The sequence below is a fragment of the Pollachius pollachius genome, assembly GCF_949987615.1.
Source record: "Pollachius pollachius genome assembly, chromosome: 9".
NCBI classification, from domain to species: Eukaryota; Metazoa; Chordata; class Actinopteri; order Gadiformes; family Gadidae; genus Pollachius; species Pollachius pollachius.
The window spans coordinates 7,893,520-7,911,505 of record NC_136942.1 but is presented as its reverse complement, the minus strand read 5'-3'; the positions used below and the strand labels follow the sequence as shown (position 1 = coordinate 7,911,505).

General features: G+C 46.8%; 1 protein-coding gene across 1 annotated transcript; it reads left to right on the top strand.

The window, feature by feature from the left end:
- Window positions 1-2,875: 2,875 nt before the first annotated feature.
- Window positions 2,876-17,683, top strand: LOC307080874 (1-phosphatidylinositol 4,5-bisphosphate phosphodiesterase zeta-1-like; the record flags this gene model as incomplete). The annotated part of the gene is made up of 10 exons (XM_079743831.1): window positions 2,876-3,068; window positions 4,053-4,254; window positions 7,465-7,609; window positions 8,253-8,405; window positions 10,038-10,220; window positions 10,451-10,607; window positions 11,675-11,791; window positions 13,888-14,057; window positions 15,847-15,967; window positions 17,484-17,683. 10 exons carry the CDS (start codon window positions 2,876-2,878, stop codon window positions 17,681-17,683), a joined length of 1,641 nt encoding a protein of 546 aa, XP_079599957.1.
- Between the last annotated feature and the right edge of the window lie 303 nt (window positions 17,684-17,986).

The following is a 17,986-nucleotide window of genomic DNA, read 5'->3' as shown; positions in this document are numbered from 1 at the left end:
TGTGCGCGTGTGTGTGTGTCAGTATGTTAAGTAAACAAGCCACTCCACTCAGTGTAACACCATTTTGAACAATGAGTCTTCTCTAAAGGAGATAGACCAACGATGAGGAGGCATACACTTAAAGCGTAAACATATGATTTTTGTTTGTTTTCTCCCTGAGCCTTTACAAAATGCTTTTAAAATCCTATAGCACCTCATGCTGGCTGAATGGACAGCAAGGCCAATGAACACCAATCATCCCTCTGGATTTAACAACCATGTGAAACCACAGCTGGTTGCCTCCCCTATACTAGGACTATGGGAACCAATGACACAAACAGGTCACAGATCGAGTGAAACTACTTTTTGTTCTTCAATTATGAACAGAATCTAGGTTTTTGTCTTATCTCATCAATCAATCTCTCCGTATGAGTTCTAACGTCTTTGACTGTGGGATCTAAACGGACCAGAGGAAGTCTATACACGGTGCACCGAAGAGATTCATTGGGAAAAACACATTGTGTGGGCCTATTCACATGTTTGATTAACTAACACAAGACTTTAGCCGACAATGTGACAATGTGCATCGTAGCTATGTAGATACGAACACACACACACACACACACACGCACGCCACACACACACACACACACACACACAGGACGCAACTCATGCTTCCAAGTGCACACGTTCAAAACCGCACAGGAGGACGCAGAGAGCCTCTGATCTACTGGAAGAGTGCGGCCATGCAGAACTATTGCTCCGGACTCCATGTGCACTGCCTGGGAATGATCGGAGCCAGCCCGTGAGCACCAATGGACCCTGACGAGCGCCTGGCCTGCATGGCACCACAGCCCTTGTGTACACACACAGCTCAGTGTGGCAGGGACCACGGACTGCAGGGAATGACGGCCGTTGTGCACCAATGCCTCCCAGCCCCCCCCCCCTCACCGCGGACAACAGCCAGATTTAGATGGCGGAAGGAAGGGATAAAGCAGCGAAGGCCCGGGTTATCGACACTGAAACAACCGGCAGAGTACACTGTGAGCGTGTTGAGCTGTGCGGGCCTCAGACTGGTGCAGCTTTTCATTCACAAATCGAAACGTGATCAATGTTGTCACATTCATAAAAACGATTTGCCGGACAGTCTGGGGACGGTTTAAATGGCTTACAGAGTCTATGTGACTTAAAGCTGTAAAAAATCCTATTAAACTGTACATGTCAGAGTATAGGAATTGATGTATAGACGAGCAGGAGTTGTGATATACAGTATGTAGCATATTTTTGTCTCAATGTGGTATTCCTTTGAGGCCTGTGAACCAAACTGTAACTGATTTAGTCACAACTCTTTGGGCAGCTGCATGACCGACACAGTGGAAAGCTTCACCATCCTCATTTCTCTGTCGCCTTTCTCTGGCTGAGGAAGATACACGCCACCCCGCCCCCCCCCCAATCCAGTCTGCAGACTTTGTTTGAGGAAACAATCAGAGACAGAGCACATGAGGCACTTTAATCTGTCCTTGTTCACACATCAGAGAGAGTTTTTTTTGGATTAGCTTAGCTCCGCAAAGTTCCAAAGGTCTACAACAATGCCCACGCAATCGGAACTCTGGCTCTTTCCCCGATCTCCTGTCCTCTGTGATGTCATAGGTGTTCCGAGCTTGTTCCTCTGGGTCCCCATAGCTACTGCTCTTCTCTCTACACTTGTAGTAAACAATGATCCATCTTGGCCTGGGCCCCGTCTCCACAGCAATCGATATCTAAGGTAGGTTTCTCGTTTTTCTCTCCAGGGTTTCACTTGGATTCACAGGGAGTTTTAAGCTGCAGGATTCTGGTTGACTAAATCCTAAGTATTTGTTAATGAGAATGTTATGGCAAAGCTGAACATTGTTGTGAAAGCTATGTTTGAAGGCTACGTATATAGTGGGTAAATTTGGCACAAACATACTGTTCAAAGCAGGGGGCCTTGATTCTCAGCACGCTACCATGGGTAAAAACACACTTTCTTTTCAAAATTGTACAATGTATAATAATTATTTCTCCCGCATAATTAACCGGGCCTTCTTGTGTGTGTGTGTATGTGTATGTGTGTGTGTGTGTGTGTGTACACGTGTGTGTATCCGTGTCTGTATATGCAAGTGTATGTGTTTGAGCCCGTCTGTGTTTGTTGTTGTTTGTGTGTGTGTCTGTGTATGCGTCTGTACGTGTGTGTGTGTGTGTGTCTGTGTGTGTGTGTGTGTGTGTGGCAAATGACAAAGCGACACAGGAGGGGTGGGGCCCGTTACATGGTGCTTTGAGACAATGTGCCAAACACAGAGCCAGGGGAAAACACCCCAGAAATGACAGCGTGTGACGGTCTAGTGGAAGCGACTGAAGGGTGAGATGGAGGTGCGTGGCTGGGGGGGACTCCAGAAGAGGCGGATGCTTCGCTGTTTGACGAGCGTGAGCGGTGATACGGTGTGCTGGAGGAGCGGGTGACAGATGAAGGGGACTGAATCCCCCTGAGAGAGACACAGCCCGTCTCTTCACTTTAATGCCTCTTGTGTGTGGGGAGGGCGAGGGGAGAAGGGGAAGACGCCAAAGACAAAAAGTCATTGTCAGGTTTCTCAGGTAGAGGAGGAATCTGTGGATCTCACGCCCAGAGCTGGCGTTGCTCTCAATTCCCTCCGAGCCGTTCGTCACTGCTGGCGCCGTTTAAATAGAAACAGATTTGTCTAAGACTGTGGGGAGACGAAACATCTTTTGATCTCTGATTCTCTGAAGGCCTCACTCTGATGAGTCTCCCCAGCCAGACTGAGGGAGCTCCGACTCAGTACTGACATCAGAAGGGAAATCAATCAAAGATGGTTGATCCTGTCCTAACCCCTCGTCTCTCCTCCAGGTCCCAGGTTCATAGATGATGAAGAGAACCGCGCGTCCGGCCACCAGACGGGCTGAGATCCAACGCCTCTACCAATGCTACACCGCAGACCAGCTTACCCTGGCAGCCAGCTCCCTCCTCCGCTTCCTCCACATGGAGCAGATGGAGCTCACAGCCAATCAGGAGACGGTGGAGCATTTGATTGACAGATATGAGATTGACGAGACAGGTGATTGACGGTCGGGCCGTTCTATAGGTGGGAAAGTAGTTTGTGTTGTTGTTTTTCTTTTCTATTTCTTTTCCGTTAGCCATCCACTGACTTATTGTGGGCTAAAGAATGGGGCAATGTTATTATTATTATTGACAGGCCGTGAATCATGCTCTCCCCTGGAGCTCTAGTTCCTCTACACTCCAGTCACCTTAGAAAGCGGAGGAGCCTTTGAATGATGGAGTCGAGTCACGTGACCACACGGGAAGGGGGCTGGAGTCAGAACTGTTTGTTTGTTCCGATCAGGATCCCATCTGTGTTCATACGTCTCCATCTTATACAGCGTGCCTTAAGGCACTACAGATCCATCAGGGCAAGTTAGAGACAGTGCTCTGGCGACGCATACTGCATGCCTGAGGTATGGAGGAGAGGGTTGGGGACGACAAACAAAAGCGGAAGAGGTCAGAGCCATCTGTGGGCCAATGGACCAAGTACGCCCGCAGCCCAGTGTGACATAATGTCTTCCTCACAGACAGCAGATAACGGGCGACAACAATAAACAGGCTGTGACGCCGTTAACGTGAAATTCATTCGCAAACATGAATTTCCCAAAACATTCACAATGTTTTTGTTTGGAATGTACTCTAAACCACATTCTCTCATTTATACGCCAGGTTTAAGGCAACATGGGTCTAGGTTGATCGGCCCAACTCTCCATTGTCTCCAGTGTTGATGGTGGTCACGTCTATGTACTGTGTGTGTGTGTGTGTGTGTGTGTGTGTGTGTGTGTGTGTGTGTGTGTGTGTGTGTTGATGGTGGTCATGTTTATGTTCTGTTTGTCTCTGGGTGTATGTGCATGCGTGCATGTGTACGTGCGTGCGTGTGTGTGAGTCCAACTCCCCATTGTTAACATTACAAGTGATAATGTTTGAGCATCCATGACCTTCCCCGTTAGTGCCATGCCTCTAAAACTATTCTCACCCTTCCCCCCCCCCCCCCCCGCAGCGAGGACCGACCGGGCCATGACCTTCGAGGGGTTCCACCGCTACATGGAGTCCAAGGACTGCAGTGTGCTGGACCAGAGCCACACGGTGGTCTACCAGGACATGGACCAGCCCCTCTGCCACTACTTCATCTCCACCTCACACAACACCTACCTCACCGGGGACCAGCTGGTGGGCAAGAGCCACCTGGACGCCTATGTTAGGTAGCAGCTACTACACTGACCACTACAACTCTCTCTCTCTCTCTCTCTCTCTCTCTTTGTGTGTCTCTCTCTCTCTGTCTTTGTCTCTCTCTCTCTGTCTTTCTCTCTCTCTCTCTGTGTCTGTCTGTCTGTCTGTCTGTCTGTCTGTCTGTCTGTCTGTCTCTCTCTCTCTCTCTCTCTCTCTCTCTCTCTCTCTCTCTCTCTCTCTCTCTCTCTCTCTCTCTCTCTCTCTCTCTCTCTCTCTCTCTCTCTCTGATGTGGTACCACAGTAAACACTGTTCTTGCATGGACATGGACACTATGGGCCCTATTTTAGTGGTCTGAAACGCAAGTGAGAAGCGCCATGCGCAAGTAGTTTTGTGGGCGGTTCTATAGCGATGACGATGTTTTACCGGCGCAAAAATGACTCAAAAGAAATTCGCTCTGCGAATTCGCTCTCTTGACTAAAAAGGGTTGGTCTGAAGTAGCCTGATTTCCCGTAGGTGTGGTTTGGGCGTAACGTGCAATAAACCAATGAGAGTGCCAACTCCCATCCCCTTTAAGAGCCATGAGCGCTTTTGAATCTGACGAGTTGATATTTTGACAGCGCGTCTGCAGTCTCTGATGAGACAGATGCACATGAATTTCAAACTTCAAATGGCTCAGTTTATGGCCAAATAATATGGCCTAATTTACACATGGAATAAGGTTTTCTTCCACAACTTCAGAAATATGATATGCGGTAACTGTAGTTCTATTTAATGATTTACGCAATACATTATAAACATCGTTTCTTATCAGTATTGTATGCATTATCGTTATCGACTTGTGTTCCTAATATGCATGTGTCCCCCCGTTAATATACATTGCCATGGACTGTATTATAAGTTACGTGTTTAGTTTGCGTGTGTTTAAACAGATGGTCGCACACACGCGCGCCCGCATTCATTCATTCTTTTTAACACTCACTCGCTGTAAAACAATGTTTTCTCACGATCAAATACTCATCAATCCTAATAGTTGTGGGCATGTACACAATGTCTGTGCCAAGAAAATATGTGTTTGCTGTACGGTGTTGGCAGATGCATTGATTTAAAAGTACAACTTATTACCGCTGTATCAGCTGTTCTTTCCCAAATAATTTACCAAGAATGTGTAGCTAGGTAGATGAGAGAAGCAAAGTGTATGCGCGAGGTGCACAAGCAACATTATGCATGCGCCCTTAAAATAGCATCTGAACAACGCGCCGTTGACTTTAAACCAGATATTTCCTGGTTTGTGGCGCAAGTGGTTTCTGAAACTGCAAAATAGCACCAGGGAACGTTTGCGCCAGAACACGCCTCCTCCTTTCGCCGAACCGCCCATTGGGGCGCAAGATCATTCCCTAATTTACCGACGCGTGGCGCAGGAGGGAAAAGAACCCTCTGCGCCAGTTGCAAACTAGCAACGACACATGCGCCAGCGAGAAAGTCAATTGCGCCGGATGCAAGATAGGGCCCTATGAATGCTCACACTGTGGATTCTAGGACACAATTGTTTTTGATACTGCAAAACCAACACTATTTAGAAAACAATGAATTGATTTAATTATTCATGCATTATATGCTTTTATAAACAGAAAAAAGTCTTAAATCTGTATTATATTTGTGGTATCGTGTTATCAAGTATCAGTCCTAAATATTGAAGTATTCTAGTATAAGGGGGTGCCAATTGTTAAATATATTAATTTATATCCAATATATTTAATATATAGCATATTAAATTATATCAGCAATGGACAATTGCATCTTAATTAAAAACCAGTGAAAGTAGGAATATAAAGACTAAAAGTTAAAATATAGATGGCATCACATGGTGGAGCAAACCAGCCCCATCTGGCTTTTTATATAGGTTACACTGCAATGCATTATTTAATTCTGCTCCCTGGAATTTACAAGCACGTAATATGTAGTGGCCGCATATTCTCCCTTCAACTGTGATTAATCACCCAACATGCACTGAGGCAGATCAAAATCACAACGGCCCCTTGTGGCCAATGGGGAGCCATAGGCTGGCCCAACCCTCCTGTTTGATTGGCCCCCGGTATTATAACTAGGTGTTTAGAATAAAAAGATATAGAATCTAATATTTTGAACACACTGCGCCTTTGTATTGAAAAAAACAATTAATTAGCATATATTCAGATTTAATGAAATGCACCATTTCCATCCCATAACATGTATCCTTTGGAGCCCTCTCCTTTAGCGTTTGCTGTACATAATCTAGAAGCATCCCTGTATGTTCACCGGACAAAGGGGGGAGGGGGGTAAACGACCAGGAGGGCTGATTGCAGCAGAAACGGTGCGTTTGCTCCTGAGAAAGTGCTGAGCTCTCCGTCTGCCCGCGTCGTAGGCTGCTCCTCCTACCCTGTGGGCTGCGAGATGTGGTTTACTTAGCTAATGAAGGGGTCATTAAGACAGCTAGATGGGGGCGGAGAGATCTGTCTGTAAGGTGGGGGGGTTGAGAAGCATGTTTCTGGCGCGATACAGGAGAGGGGAGAGATTCTGGAAAGCAAGGATCTTTGCAAGATTTCGCTGTTATAAGAAAATGCGATCATGTTTTGCCATCGATGCGTTGTTGTTAAAACTTGTATTTGAACTCCACATTAATCTTGAGACTCAGTCTCAAAAGCAGATACGTTTTAATTTTAATTTGTGTTTAATTTAATGCACACTGTAAAGCAGACGGTTGACCATAGCAGTGTGATTGCATTTCAGATAAGACAACGACATTTTTAACGTTACAACCTTGTGTTGTAGTTTACAAATTCATACAAATGCTCTGTTGGTAATTGAAAATGGATTCTCATGAATCTATGTCATTGTGATGACACATTCCCAAGTGGCTTTGGTGGGAGAATAAAAAAAATCACCCCTGTTGTAAAAACAAATTGTCAACCAATCATCTCTGAGCCATGTCAGCCTCTAATGCATCACACTTGGCCTTGCCAGTGCCCAGTGTGTTTGTGTGTGTGTGTATATTTGTTGCACCACTGTGTGTGTGTGTTTTGTTATGTTCTGTGTGTGCGTTATGTTCTATGTGTGTTTGTGTGTGTGTGCGTGTGTGTGTGTACTCATCATCCACAGCGCCTTAAGGAATGGCTGTGTGTTGGTGGTGGTCATGTTTATTTACTGTTGTGTGTGTGTGTGTGTGTGTGAATGTCATGTGTTTGTGTGTGCTCATCATCAACAGTGCCTTAAGGAAGGGCTGCCGCTGTCTGGAGATCGACTGCTGGGACGGTCCCAGCACGGAGCCCGTTGTGTACCACGGTTACACCCTGACCACCAAGATCCTCTTCAGGGACGTTGTGAGCACTGTGGAGCAACATGCCTTCGAGGTAACCACTTGTGGCGCGGGGCCCCCTGGTCTGACTAGAGTCCTGACTGTGCCCCCCAAAATGGAGGGTACCAATATCGAGGGAAGTGAAGGGGGATTCCCAAAACCGTCCGGTTTTGGGAAACCCCCTTCACTTCCCATGGTACCCTCCCAGGAGGTGGACCGGACTAGCTGTCGGCCAGGAATTCAAAACAGAGAGTGCACTTTCAAAGGCCGGAGAGGGAAAGCAAAGGGTGGTGGTGGTGAGGATGTGGAGGCAGAGCGAATTTTGCATCTCTGGATTTAGCGGCTCTTAACTATTTGAGAGAATGTCGAAAAGTTCTGAATGCAGCTTTTAATTTGCTGCTCTCTGAAGCTGCCCTCGTCGCCACGGTTGGGAATCACTCGCGCACTGGGGCATTCACCTTGGAGATGGGTGCAGGACCTCATGCAGGCAGTGCTACACTGGCTGTAATTAATTCTGCTTCTAAAAGGCCATGTTCTGCCTGGCAGGGTTTTCGTGGACCCAGCATACTCTCTTTAATGTTTCTCCGTGAGCAGAATAGGACCAAGTGCTCCTGATGCAAGAGAGCGGCGAGGTTGTAAAATATTCATGCAAACACTGTTAACAATTTCCATGAATTTTCATTCTCCTTTGACCGAAGGTGTCTCCCTACCCTGTGATCCTCTCGCTGGAGAACCACTGTTGCCAGGAGCAGCAGGTAGTCATGGCCCAGTACCTCATCTCCATTCTGGGGGAGAAACTACTTAAAACCGCCCTGGATCTCCCCAACGCTGGAGAACTGCCAAGTCCAAATGTAAGAACCTTAATTACAATCAGCCCGCTCTGTAAAACATGCTGCCGAGGTTTTTCGTCAGCTAAAGGGGGCTTTAAGAAAAGCTGGCCCTGTGTGTAATGTTTGTCCCGCTGGTGAAGATAGAGAGTCATTCAGTGAAGAGCTGTCCATGTCTAGTACCAGCCCTGAACATGGACTAAATCAGACTTTTAGCCGGCAATGGATGCCATTGTTATTCTCTCAGTTGATTATTTAGCACTAAGTTGAAATGAATTTGCATTCTGAATGTTGACAATCAGCGAGTGTGTGGTTTAAAGATACAAACCCATTCCCGTGGAGAAATGCTCACTTTGGGTAAGTGGATTAATGTCTTCTTTCTCATGCAGTTTCTGCTGCTATGGCATTCAGAGTACAGGAACAAAACCGTTTGGTTTTATCCTGAGTACGCACACATGATTTGCTCCATATCAATTTAGTATCTTTATAGCGTGCAAGGCACGGGATTAAATGGAAACCCCACCATTAGAAGCGTGATCTTGACACCTAACCCGCGGCTATATTTAATCAATTTTCACAAGGTGCTGTCATGCTCCCACTGTTGCAGAGAGAGTCAAGCTAGCGAACGCTAATGCCGCCATAAATATAAAAAACGTCAATTATCATGCATTCCACTTCGCGGAGACGAGGTGGCTCTCAAACACTCGACCGAGTCATCAAAGGCACCACAAAGGCAAGCTTATGCACCTATTGTCCGTCACCTGCTTTGTCAGTCTTCAGTGATATCAAGGGCTTAGGAAAACACATTTATCTGAATAATCACTCTTAAATTAACCCTGTTACACTGCCTCAGCAGATGCCATGAATAATGACCCCCTAAGTGCTGCCTTCAAACGAATACATCATCCTGTGAAACGCCACTGAAAACAAGAGAGCGCGGTGCCAGCAAACACATTGTAGGTTATAATTTTCATTGTGAACGTTGTAATTTCCAACGGGAATAATATGCCGAGGTATTTAGAATTCGGATGGGAGATGGATACTGCACAGACGGCTATATATTGGGAGGGCTGGCGGAGCTGTAATTATTTTTGTTTGCATCCTCGTCTGTGGTGGGTGGGTGACTTATTTCCATGGCGATGGCGGCCTCCCCCTGAGGAGCACCACAGTGATTTAGCTGCTGCTACTCGCGGTTCATTCACATAGGGAGGGCAGTCCGACGCAAGTTGAGCAATCAATAATGGCTGTTGAATCGTACGAGCAGCAGCAGTGCCTGCATTCACTCGTAAGTTATTCATTGTATTCCTCCAAACATAGATGTATTTGTGAACTCATTGATGTGCATTGGGTCACTCGCTGACTGACTCTTTGAAGCAAAGCAACGTTTTGGCAATTCAGAAGAAAGAAAAACTGGTGGGCTGCTTGTTGTGTCAGGAAAATGTATTCTTTGATCGTCGTTTGAGCCACTGATAATTAGCGAGAAACGAGTGCCTTGGTAGACGGCTAGGAGGGACAGCTCAGGCTGGGATTGCATGTGCATTCGTGTGTGTGACTGCGAGATGTAAGTGTGTGTGCGTGTGCACACCACACGTGTGTTCATAGACATTGTGCACCCATGCCTCCGTGTGACCGTGTACCTGTGCGGAGGGTCGATAGGACCTGAAGTACAAGGTTCTCATTAAGAACAAAAAGATCAGAGCTCCGAACGAGGCGGGGGAGGAGGCAGCGAGCAGGGAGGCGGACGAGAGCGAGGAGGAAGAGGAGGGAGAGGAAGGCGAGGAAGACGAGGGATCTGCAGAGCCATCAAAGTTCTGGTCTCTGAGAAAACAAAAGAAAAAAGTAAGTCAGGGCCCAGATGCATATTACAGTGTCGACTCATCTTGGGGACACATTAAATGAGGAGGAAGCATAGAAAGAGCTTGGACGTAGAGCTTCCAACAGTGAGGAAGAGTTGAGCTGTGGCCTCAGTGAGGACAAGGATGAAGCTCCAGCCTCAGTGTGGTCTCAACACTGCTGCCTCCAGCGTAGCAAACCGTCTGTGCTCTGATACTCACGACTATGTACCCAAGGTGAAGAAGGTGATGGTGGCAGAGGCTCTGTCTGACCTGGTCATCTACACCCAGTCTGTGAAGTTCACCAGCTTCAGCCACGCCAGGCTCCACCAGACACCCCACCAGAACACCTCTATGGGGGAGAAGAAGGCACGCAAGCTGGCCAGAGCCTCAGGTAAGACCACCGATTGGAAAACGGGAGGTCCGAGTGTCCAATCAATATTAAATTGTGCTCAGGAACATAAAGTATTACTTTTAAGTAATTACCAATGCATCCGAAATTATTTATGATCAATTTTTATAGTAACAGTTTATGCTTTTTTTAAATGGCAAGCACTTAAAAGCACTATTTAAGAACTGGAAATTGAATTGGCTGTCGATAAACACTTAAACGCTTTTAGTTATTCCTGTTTACGTATCGTGAACAGGAATAACTAAAAGCAGCCCCCCAATATCCGGGGAGAATAAAAACGAGGTCAAAATGATTTGAGGGAATTATGATCAGATAAACTGTCCCTGCCCTGCTGAGATAGATGTTGTTTTGACAATAATAATTCAGTAAACTTGGCCCCTGCTGACAGAATATGACACATTATATCCTCCCAGACCCTGACAGCCTACTGTGTTTGTTGCTACTGTTGGGCCTTCACAAAACACAGCCTTCATGAATAAAATAACGTAAACATGATTAATGCGAGCGTGATTAATGAAAAAAGGTTTTACCCCACAGCAAAGCAAGTCTGTGTAGAGAATGAGAATCGAAATAACCATGGAGATGTTTCCTATTTCAACAAGGATGCAAACCACAGATTAGTATGGCCCAAACTAGACTTAGTGATGGTGAGGCTAATAACTCCTTTGTTATTACGAAATAATATTCAGGTAGTAAATTTTGACCATGTTGTATTCAGGTTATCAGAGGTCATAAACAGTGCAATATACTTTTAGTTTAAATGAAAGCATGACATAATTAAATTAATAATCAACAATTAATTACACAGAAATATTTCAAGAAAGAAATTGAAGTCGCATCATTCCAAAGACGACCTGTTGTTGGCTGACCAGATGCTCCGGATATCTGACCAACAAACAGCTACAATCAGGCTTGGTGCAATGAGCAAGGCCAAAGCCTTCTGAACCCTATGTAAACCCTCCCCTGCTCCCCAGGGTCCTAGAGGCATCGCCACACGAGTCTAACACAACCCAAAATAAGTTGGTGAATGTGAATGTGAATCCCACCAGGTCCAGACTTCATCCTCCACAACCAGAGGTGTCTCAGCAGGATCTACCCAGCAGGCTCCAGGACCTCCTCCTCCAACTATAACCCTCAGGAGTTCTGGAGCATTGGCTCTCAGCTAGGTAGGACACACACACACACACACACACACAAACACAAACACACACACACACACACACACACACACACACACACACACACACACACACACAGAAACACCTGAACACACACCCCACACTCACAACTACACACACACACAAACCTGCACACACACACACCTGCACAAACACACACACACACACACACACACACACCTGCACAAGCAGACACACGTACTCACAGACACACAAAGCCAGAAATGCACACACACACAAACAGACACACATACGCAAGCACACACACATACTCAATTGGACACACACTTGCACACTCACATTTGCACAGAAGGGTAATGGATTATCTGAATGTATCAAGGAAATCAAAGCCAGTTTGAAGTAATCGTCATACATTTATGCTTTTTATCTCACAGAGAATTGACTTCCACTGAAGTCTCTTGAGCTTTCTTTTCAAATAACAATTAAATCCTTAAAGACTTAAGAAAGAAAAGAGAAGAGTCTACCTTAATCTTGTCTGATTGCTGTACAGTATGGCCCGATCTATGCCTTTCTTTGAAGGACCATGGTAGCTACAAACCATGAAAAATTATTTAATTAACATTTATATCCACACTGCACTCACTCAACTCTATATGTGCATTTTAAAGTGGACTTCTTTATTTGACCAAATAGTTATATAGGCCTACATTGGCTTTCTTTTTGTTGCCAGAAAGTCTCTGCCAGGAAGCTGAAATGCATTTGGTTGTGCCCCCATTCCCGCCATTACTAATATCTCTAAACATATATCTGCATATGAATGCAGAATCTGTAGGCAACGGGACAAGATATCAGTATCCGAAGCGTTCTGGTTTCCGTTTGTCGTTCTCTTGTTGTCCAAGTAGTATTGACCAATCACGTAGAGCGGGCTTTGGTTACACTCAGGTAAACATTATGTGTGGAGAGTATCAATAGTCCTTCTTTGTCCAGAGGTCCATTATCTGGAAACACCCCAGAAACATCGCCCGAGCTAAATCGTCGTCGGACAGCCGATCGTTTCTGTGTTTTCTTCTGTGTTTGTCAGCTCTCAGCATAACTTGTTTTTGTGGGATTCTCTCTGCAGTTTGTATAGGCTTCTCCTTTCTCTGTTTGCGACAATGCTACAATAACACAATACACACCAAACATATTGACTATTAACATTAGTACTAATCTTTCAGCTCGGCACAGATGGTGTAAGCCTCCTCCAGACTGACTCAATTCATCCAATCTGGTCTATACCAGTCTTCCCGTCGGTCCACCTGTCTTGCTGCAAAGCGCTTTCACTCAATTAATCTCTCAGGCAGTGGGACCCACGATTTTAATACTCGCTGATTTCCCCCCGGAGAAGCCGACCGGCCAGCTTTGATTCTTGCCGTGTTTCCATCAAGCCAGCGAGAAAAATGGAGGTCAACACTTCTTTAAGTCTCCAGGGAGACTGGGTAGTAGCTCAACTCTGCCGCCACGGCTCAGTACGCCCCCCCCTCCCCCGTCCTCCCCCCACAGGGCGTGTGAGGTGGGGGAGGGGTGGGGGAGGCAGAGAAGTGGCAGGTGTTATTTTGCACAAAGCTGGATCAATCTCTGTTTCTTTTCCGGTTCCCAGAAGTGCTGGTGCCAGATCCACGCTGACAAAGAACACAAATGAAATATATTGACGTGGTCACATCTGCTGCTCGCCTCCACTGTGTCTCATCTCGCTTTATTGTTGGTTATCGCGGCGCACCCCCACAGACGCACACACATAATCTGTGTGAAATGATCCGTCCTGTAATGAAGACACTTTCATTACGCCACTGTGTTCATGTGAATCAGCGCGAACGAACCACAGTGAGTTGGAGTCCTCCCCCAAGTTATTCGTGGGAGGCTCTGAATTTTGCAGTTCCCTTCTACTCAACAAACAGATGCCGGAACAGAAAAGGGTGACCACAGGGTGCAACCAAAACACCGTTTTATTTATTCAAACCGACGTCGTCAGTTGGCGCAGTGTGGCGCTGCACCTATCCTACCTGTCGCGCGTGTGTGTGTCACCGTCTTCACTATTGTGTGTCTTTGTTGTTGTTGTGTTGTTGTTTTTTTCCCCCTCCCAGTGGCGCTCAACTTCCAGTCCCTGGGTCTGCCCATGGACCTGAACGGGGGTCGTTTCCAGGACAACGGTCGCTGCGGTTACGTCCTGAAGCCTGCGGCGCTGCGGCGGTCAGGGCAGGGGAACTCCTCCTCCTCCCTGCAGGGCCCCAGACCCACACAGCTACTACTGAAGGTACGGGGGCCCCTCCAGGCCACGTCACTCAACACTAATCCGCCCCCCCCGCTGGGGTTCGCTGTCAGACTTAAAGGAATCCAATTTGCTGCATGGGTTCGCTGTGGTGGACAGACGCTAGCTGTGGACAGACGTGCCGCACCTTAGGACCAAGTTGTGTAGCTGTAGCGTGCACGCAGAGTGTGCGATGTATCACACACATGCCTAAGCACAGACTCTCAGCCCTCAGTAGGCGGGCTCCATTAGCCACTAACGTACTGGTCTGCTGAAAGTGCTGCATCGCCCTGGCGCTGCTGAGACTCATGGGAAGACACTCCTCAGGAGGAACAGGTTGGAGAAGCGAGGGGAAAAGGGGGGAAAGCGACGGGTGATGATACAGCAGTATGTTCAGAGGGTTGATCGACGTTTATGGAGATGACCTCAAATGTTGTAAAAGCTTGCTGTCCAAAGGAGAATCACGGGGATTTACGAGTGCGTCAGAATACTTAAAACTGGGCTGGCACACGCAAAACTTGGCCGTTCGTCATGGATCACCACCCATGTGTGTGTGTATCGCAGCGCAGGGTGGAACCTTATGAAACCAATCCACCACAATGACTGTTATCTAGCCAATTAGAGGGCTGTTTGCCCAGGTCTCTTATGTGTGTACAACACTGAAGGGACTTCGTATGACAAAGGCATTGCATGGGGCTGGCCCAGGGAGACGAGGGGTATGATGAGAATTAGTGGGCAGATAATAGAGACAATGCTGTGTATCCAGGGTCCAATTAGCCAACTTAACAGCTGCATCATCCAGTTTGTCATTCACAAAGCAGCACCAACACACAGCGAGAGCTAGGCAAACAATGATAGACGCGGGATTCCCAACAAGTGGCTGTGTAGTAAAGGCTGATATTGTGTTGATGTCCCCCCCCCCCCCCCCTCGCTAAAGGGTTTGGATGGTTTCCAGCTCATTTTCCAGAATGCGATAGACTCTGAAACTCAGACGTTATAGACCCCACCTGTCCCCGCAGATACGCAACCATTATCTACGTTTTCCAATCACGCCACCCGGGACTCCAAATACTTAAGGGAAAAACTTTATCTAGGTCACCACTACTGCTGTACAATTTTTCCTAAGTAGTCTACAACGGTGACAAAAGAACACTTATTTTCATAATAAGGCATCAACATGAGACAAAGGAAACAAATGAGAGAAATTCATTAACACAGAACCCCAAAGCAACGTATCATGACACTGAGTTCTACAGTACACTGAGTTCTAAACTGTAGTTCTACGCCGGCAGGAGTGAAATGGTGTAGTGTAACTGCGCACTGGACACTAAAGCAGCACATGGTAGCAAGCAGGGCATGTCCGGATAAGTGCAGACAGATTTCCCTTTGATCAGAGCGCAGTGTGATAGGACTGCAGATAAGTCTTTCAGTAGACCTGTGTCATCACCCTCCTCTGGTCTCTTATTTTCTGTTTTCCTCTCCTCTCCTCTCCACTGACTGCACTTGTCTATTCTCCCTCTACTTCTGTCTCCTCCTCGCTTTTCTCTACTCCTCTCTTGTCCTTTCTTCCCTCTCCCATTGTCTCCTCTTTCCTCTTCTCTCCACCTACCCTCTCCTCTTTCTCTCTTCCTTTCTACTCCTCTCCTCCCCTCTTTTTATCCTCTCTCTCCATCCCTCTCCTCTTGCTGCTCGTCCTTTAACGGCCCTGACTTTGGGTGCTCATCTTCCCCCTCTTCAACGCGTCTCTCCTCCCTGTATCGCACATCGGTTGACCCTTCTGTCTGTCCTCCTGCAGGTCATCAGTGGCTCCCACCTGCCCGTTCCCAGGAGTGGGAAGACTTTGGACTCTTTTGTCAGAGTGGAGGTCCATGGTGTGCAGTCAGCGTGCAGAAAGAACACGGACACGGTGAAGAACTGTAAGTACTGCCGTATTTCAATAGGAGCACAAGGTGATGTACAGGCTGCAGAAGGTACGATGATACTCTGTTATAGACCACAAATACGGTGACACAAATCAGTCAGTGCATAACATAAAGATCAAACGGCCACCAAATGGATCGACATAGCGGAAAAACCAACGCTGTCACACAAAACGATCATTCTAAAACAAACAAATCACTGTCACACAATACCTTCACTATGACACAACACACACACTGCAACACAAAACAATCCGTGTTAACACAGCACACCATTATCAGAGTGTGTGTGAAAGAATGCACATAATACTACTCTACTACTACTACTACTACTACTACTAGGAATCATGTGGGCGACCTAGAGAGCCAGAGTTAAACGTGGAGGGCCTGGCCCGGCCTGAGCGTCGGGGGGCTGCGCTGAGCTATATCCCCTCCACTCCACCCCATCTCAGCCTCAAGCCTCAAGCCCAATCAATGGGTCACTTCGCTCCAAGTGGCTTTCGGGGGGTTTCAATGAGAGAGCGTGTGGTCCGTCAATCAGCAGGAATTTGTGCCACACTTGACATTGAGGCCTTATGAGGAACCACTTAACCGATATGTTGTGACTCTCTGTACTTCAGGCCAGAGTCGATGCCTTAGTCAGGCCAACGCGCTAATGGTCCGCATGAGTCTGTGGTGGGAAGCCAAATGCCCGGTGTTTTGACAAGTGTCCACGATAGCCCAGACTGTGGTGGGATTGATTGCTTTGGATTGATGATCGAGGGCACCCTTTGAATACAGAGTGTGTTCTCAACAAGTCTTTTGCTGCCATAGTTAGGATGAGGACCCTCAAAATACTATTGTGTAAAGCAGTCCAGTTTAGGAGGGATAAAATTGGCTTTGGATTTTCTTTCATTTGCATCAGTGATTTCTTTCGGTTTCCTCCTTTGGAATTAATTTCCTGTTGACTGCCGTCAGGCCACTCGGGGTGAGTTGTGCTGATAAGAGCCTTTAAATTGTAAAACAGGATTGCCCTTTAGGAGCAGTGGGCCATGAAGTGTAGCCGTGACCGGTCCATTTGATCCAAAACTCGCCACACACACGGTTCTGTGCTGTGGTACACTGATGCATCAGTGGTGTTTTGAATCACCAAGCATCCGTAGTTGTTAGAGTTAGGGTTATGGGTACAACGCTGACAACACCCATCCATCTACAACTGCTACTGTTTATAATTAAACCACGGCCACTGATTGGCCTACTGCTAATTACAATAACATGAATGATTAGTATTTACTTTTTTTTTTTATAGTATGACCACTACTGCCACTGCTACTCATGAAATAAATAACAATGATTACTACCAACTTTTTCACAAGATTTAGTTCTGTTGTACACTGACGCATTAGTGACGCATCGCCGTGCATGATATGTCCCAAACATCCTATACATTTTTAAAGTACGACCACTACTACTTCTACTCACGAAAAATAAAAACAACATTACCAGTTCTCTCTCCACTCCTTTGTCTCCGCAGCTCTGAGTCCTTGCTGGGACGCCTCCATGAACTTCAGCGTCAGCGACCCCGAGCTGAGCCTGCTCCGCTTCTCGCTGCGCGACCAGACAGGCCTGCTGTCCAGCGAGCTGGTGGGCCAGTACAGCCTGGCCTTCAGCAGCATGAAGAGAGGTGAGGGGGGGTTCAGCGCGCCCAGGGAGGGCCAGAGGACACGGGGCTGAGGTGTCACTCTGTGACCCGTGTTGTATTTCCCTACGCCGGTATATTCAGCGAAATGCAATATTGCCTCTGTGGTTTCTGTTGTCGGGCCAAATGTGTTTTTGTGTGTACACATGAAAAAGGTTGGAAAAACAACATGCATGCCAATATTCATTTCAAATAGAGAGAGAGAGAGAGAGAGAGAGAGAGAGAGAGATGCAGATACATGTACAACTAAATAAGCCTACTCATGTATTTCCCTATATGCTTTGCACCATCGAAGTGTACCTGAGTTGTTGGCCTACGTACTGCTGTTGTTTAACTCA